General features: G+C 47.6%; 1 protein-coding gene across 1 annotated transcript; it reads left to right on the top strand.

Moving 5' to 3' along the window:
* Positions 1-4,926: 4,926 nt before the first annotated feature.
* On the top strand, positions 4,927-5,532 carry MJAP1_001867 (uncharacterized protein; the record flags this gene model as incomplete). Its single annotated transcript, XM_060265815.1, has 1 exon — positions 4,927-5,532. The coding sequence occupies one exon, from the start codon at positions 4,927-4,929 to the stop codon at positions 5,530-5,532; it is 606 nt and encodes a 201-aa protein (XP_060121798.1).
* Between the last annotated feature and the right edge of the window lie 468 nt (positions 5,533-6,000).

Consider the following 6,000-nt stretch of genomic DNA (forward strand, 5'->3'; position numbering starts at 1 on the left):
TGGACACTTGGTGTTGGTTAATAATTGACGCTAATTGAATCAACGTGGAGAGTTTGCATCAGCATGCAGCGGAAGTTTCAAGTTGCTAGAGCCTCGGATCGTCGTGTAATGATTATCTAATATACCCAGGAACCTGTTTCCAGTGCTTTGACATAACGGCTGGACGACGTCCAGAGAACGTCTTGAAACTTGGATACATGGTGGTACCCTCGCTCGGACCACCCTGTAAATAAATAAAGAATATGGCCATCCAGCAAAGAATTCTAGGGGCTTGATCGTGGGTGAGGAGATTGAGTCCATTTTGAAGGGCTATTGCCTCAATTTATAGAGCAAATATATTTTAATACAAAGTTCAATTGCCCAAGGAAGTGTGGGCTAATGCTATAGTCACAATCAGATTACATAGCCTTCTTCCCACGTACCATAGCACCGCCATACCTCATCCCATCACGCGTCTGTGCCTGCAGTACGAAACTGACGTAGGCCCTCCACATGGCGTTATGCCCGCATCGGTGACACTTGAACCCTATGGATTGGCACGTGTAAGCTGTGGCGTACATGCGCAAATTCTAAAGTTACGAAACCGCCTTTATGCGGGGCGCACCTCTTCGCTCTCACCATGGATCCAAAGTCGCTTGCTATCGAAGTGTTTGACAAGGGAAGTCACAACGAAATTATCCCGTACGGTTTCGAATTCTCTGACTGGGAAGAAAAAGCGCGACATGCACTCTCTGCCAACTCTTTTGGTTACGTCAATGGCTCTGCCGGGGACAAGTTCACGGACCACCGTGATGTGAATTATTTCAAGAAGTGGCTCATCGTTCCCCGCCGCCTGGTTGCTTTTGACCACACTGACATTGTTCCACGCTACAAGGTATTGGGCCAATCTGTGCCTAGCCCTATTGCAATTGCGCCTGTAGGAGTCAACACTATTTTCCACCGTGAAGGCGAAATTGCTCCGGCAACGGCGGCCAAGGAGGTCGGTGTTACTTACATCATGAGCTCAGCTACATCCACGTCTATTGAAAAGGTGGCAGAAGCGAACTGCGATGGCCACCGCTTTTTCCAACTTTACTGGCCTCCCAACGAAAGTAAGGCATTCACGGCAAGCATCCTGCGTCGTGCCAAAGCTGCAGGCTTCACGGCTTTGGTAGTTACATTGGACACCTACACGTTGGGTTACAGGCCTTCTGATATGAAGAATGGCTACAATCCGTTCGTGATACCGGACCACACTGGTGTCGAATTGGGTCTGAGCGACCCTGTCTTCCGGGAACATTTCCAAAAGAAGCATGGAAAGAGCGTGGATGAGGATATTGGCGCGGCTGCGATCGAATGGACCCACAATCTGTTCAGTGGAACGTCACATTCTTGGGAAGATTTGTGTGACCTTCGGGAGCTTTGGGATGGGCCAATTGTCCTTAAAGGTATCATGAGTGTCGAAGATGCGAACCTTGCTGTAAAGCATGGTATGGATGGCATTGTGGTCTCAACCCATGGCGGGCGCCAGATCAATGACTCGGTTTCGTCTATTGAGGTTTTTCCGGAGATCGTTGATGCTGTTGGTGACAAGCTGGATGTGCTGTTTGACTCTGGCATTCGTTCTGGTACTGATATTGCCAAAGCACTTGCGCTGGGCGCGAAAATGGTTCTTATCGGCCGTCCCTGGGTGTATGGCTTGTCTATTGATGGTACTGAAGGAGTAAAGCACGTCCTGCGCTGTCTGATTGCAGACCTGGAAGTATCTCTGCGCCTCAGTGGTATTCCATCCGTCGAGAAAAAAAATCTGAACCGCTCGCTGTTGCGCAAGGTTACTGATTGAAGGTCGGGAGGCTTTCCAAATCGATTACGGTGTTACAAACCCCTTTGGATTCATAGCGGATCACAGACAATTCAATTCGTGGAACAGTGTCGGACGTTGGAATGTAGGATTAGGATTAGGATTAGGGGAATTATATTTAACCCCACTAATTGTTGATCCGTATTAAACGCATTTAGGGAACAAGCTGAAGTGGGTAGGCATGCGATACCCATCACCAAATAATGATCGACACATTACAACTATAATTCTAAATTTGTCAAATGGTAAGATAGTAGAGTCACAACAATGCGTGATAACATTATATTACGTTGAAGGCCTTGGTTTAATTATTGAGATTCTCTCAGTGATGCCATATCACAACTATAGCGAATTGCATACTGTCCAAAGATGCGTGCAACATAATTAAAGATCAACATTATGTGTAGCTTTAGACCGAGTGTAAACTCAGCTACTGGTGCGCCTTGACAAAGAGGCCGTGATCAACGAGTCCTTAGGACCGATCCTCTTGCCAAAGATATCCTGGATAGTCTTGATCAGCGAGTCAAGACCCTTGAGGGCGGCACGGGGGTCGAGAAGAGGGTCAATAACCTTCTTATGAGTGAATCCCTTGGGGAACGACTTGCCCTCCATGCGGTCACGGACGAAAAGCAAGGAGTCGGGAATACCAACGACAGCACCACCCACATGGCCAAGAATGAGAGAAGTGTATTCCTCGAATACGATGTCAGCGCCATGCTTAGCCCAGCCCTTGGCAGACTTCAAGGCCGAATCAAAAGGAATGATTTCATCATGGTTAGCATGGTACATGTAAACAGGGGCGCGAGGGGTCTCATCCGACTTGACTCCCATAACAAGAGTATCGGTAATTTTCTTCACCACGGGTTCGTACAGAAGGCGAGCACCGCCCTTGACGAACTTGTCGCTAAGCAAAGGCTGGAAAGGGTACCTGACCAAGGTTTGGAGTAGGCAACTTTTCCGAGCGTATTCGATGGCCGCATATCCTTCATCGGTAATCTTGCCCTGAGCCCAATTGTACAGGTTAGGGTACGTGTAGAGAAGACCGGTCACACCAGCGACACCGAAAGCGGAGAAGGGCCCGCCGTTGATGTTTGTGATAGTGCTGGAAACATTCGAAGGAGTACCACCGAGGGCATATCCGACGACGTTTAGTTCAGGAGCATAGTTCTGGTGCAAAGCAGCGACCCAGCCACAAGCAATAGCACCGCCCGAGTATCCATAGTAAGCAACCTTGGATTTTTGGTCTAGGCCAAGATGCTTAAAGTTGAGCGTAGCGCGAGTACCATCAATCGACATACGACCCTCAAGGCGACCAGCGGCAAAAGCGCGATTGGGACCCTGGTGGTCAGGGAGGGTCATTGTGTAACCATCATTCAAGAAAGTCGTCATAACAAGCTGCTGGAAAGTCATACCAAGGTCATTGGCTAGGTGGCCACCCTTGCGCATTGTGTACGAGGGCGAGCATTGGGAGCCGTCGGCATCAACAAAGGTCAGATAGTTGACGAGCTTGTTAGGCTTGGCATTGAAAGGAACAACGACGGTCGTCACGGTAGTAGATGGCACGGATTCATTGACGCCCGTGGTGCGATAAAGAATCTGATGGGCCTCTTTGATGTTCATTTTGTCAACCTCAAGAATGGCAAGATCAACTTTACGCGTGCGAAGAACATCGCCGTTGCTAGCCTTCTCCCAGCCATGGGGGGGGGTGAAGAAAGGGTCATCACTCGGTACAGGAATGCTGATGCGGCGTTGGTGAGCAACAGTGGGATATGACACAGCAATCGTAGCTGACACAAGCTGCGCAAACAAGATAACAAGAGGTAGAAGAGGGATAATCATTTTGGGAGTACCATGGCTTGCTTCAAAATGCTGATTTTTATGGGCTCTGAAGAGCACTCGTTCGAGAGTTCATGTTTTGATTTGCATGGTAACAAACGTTCATCTATCTATGTGAACAAATGTAAACAACTTGTGCCAGTGAAATGTACCATTGATATGCAGGAGAAAGCGCTGCGCTTATGCACGCATCATAGTTCGTTGCCGAGTAACTCAGCTTGACTTACCACCCTAGACGCAACCAAAGCGACTCAATTTAACTGGACGATTCATCGGTAAATCTACGTACTCCTCCACTTTGGAAGTTGCGCTGGGACCTAAACATGAAACGTTCAAAATATGATATGTCACGTATGGAGAAGCTGGTCGATCCTGGGACGACTCGGAAAACTAGCGCGGCCCTGTAAACCAGTTGCAGATCACTTGCCGATCGCTTGCCGGTACCACCGAGAGAACCGGCGCTGTGAACGCTAGAAGAGGGATGGGATAAAAGAATGTTGTATGTATGGAAAATGATATTGAAGGACTAAATGACTTGGATTCTCTTGTGATGCCTAGTGGATCGATTGTGCAAGGTCGTCCCCTCTGGGACCATTTTGTTGGTCGAGCGGGTTAAAGAAAGGTAGAGATACCTTGCAAGAGCTAGGCGTTTCGGCTCGAAGATCTTGACGTCTGCTTATACAACATGATGGTTTTTCGTAGTGATGGAAATTGGCCCAATTTTGACATTGACGTGTTTATTAGGGTGATCACCGGTGTTACCGACTTCTACTCGATTACAAAAAACGACTCAAAAATTGTCTGACTAATATGCCCAAAATGGTCGAATTAGTGTGTGCAGAGGTTTAGCTAAGGCTATTCACGACTAGAAATTTTGCAAGGCACTGCTTATACTAACCCCACGCATCGGTCACTGGCATACGGTGCACCGCAACAACTACGGAACCGCAAGGCAACAGGTCAGCTAGGGCAAAGCGACGGAGTTTGTGAATGGGTCAAAACTCTCCGATCCCTCGCGTCAAGCGCGCGGTAACTCGGTAACTGCGCGTAGTAATTAATTCTACTTATACCCCTTCCCCTGCCAAGACCCTAGGGACGGCTCGGAATTCCGTGTCCACCTGATGGAAGACATGAATATATAAATGACTGCGAAGGCTCAGTGAAACTAACAACAAGCGCAACCTGCTATCTCAAAGTTCCAATAATAAACAGCTCGTCCACTCCAACAAGACCAAGAAAGATCATCTACAATGCAAAAGAACATTGCTCTGCTTTTCGCTACGCTTGCGGCGGTCGCTATGGCGGCGACTATTGAGGAGCGTTCTAATGATGTGAAGTGCAAGGTGGCGTACGAGGGTCAGCTGGAGCTTTGGATGAACAAGCCTAGCAAGTCGATTGGCCCGGTGATGAGCGAGAAGCCGGTGAAGCCGTACGGAGAAATGATGATGCTGTTTGAGGAAGAGTCGAAGTACTTCCCAGTTGTGAAGTTTGTGGAATGCAACCTGAAGGGAAAAGATGAGAACCCTGATGCGAAATTTGGTCGGCTGGAACTTGTGCAGGAGACGGGTATGTGCATTGAACACGTGCCGACGGACGACGCTAAGTTGGTGGCGCTTGGAATGCAGGAGTGCGAATACGAGAATGTGAAGCACAGGAGCGACAAGCAGGCGTTTAAGTCTACGTGGGACGGAAAGAGTGATGTGTCGGGCATTAGTGTCGTGGAAACGGACGGGAAGGTGCACTCGCAGTGGCGCTACAAGGAGGAAGGCAAGAGGAAGGTGGTTGCGTTGACGAGTGAGAAGGCGCACTTTGGCCACTACAACAACCTGCGTGTAAACAAGATCAAGAAGAACTGATAGTTACATTATTGACTTGGTATGCCATAATAGACGCTGTTCATGTTTATCCACTGGCGCATGCGAGTAGTTAGACACGAGATCGCTGAAGCTGGGCCATTTTCTTTTGAATGATAGGATTAGGATTAGGATTAGGATTAGGATTAGGATTAGGATTAGGATTAGGATTAGGATTAGGATTAGGATTAGGATTAGGATTAGGATTAGGATTAGGATTAGGATTAGGATTAGGATTAGGATTAGGATTAGGATTAGGATTAGGATTAGGATTAGGATTAGGATTAGGATTAGGATTAGGATTAGGATTAGGATTAGGATTAGGATTAGGATTAGGATTAGGATTAGGATTAGGATTAGGATTAGGATTAGGATTAGGATTAGGATTATTAGGATTAGGATTAGGATTAGGATTAGGATTAGGATTAGGATTAGGATTAGGATTAGGATTAGGATTAGGATTAGGATTAG

Source organism: Malassezia japonica, chromosome 2 (assembly GCF_029542785.1).
Source record: "Malassezia japonica chromosome 2, complete sequence".
In the NCBI taxonomy this organism is placed as follows: Eukaryota; Fungi; Basidiomycota; class Malasseziomycetes; order Malasseziales; family Malasseziaceae; genus Malassezia; species Malassezia japonica.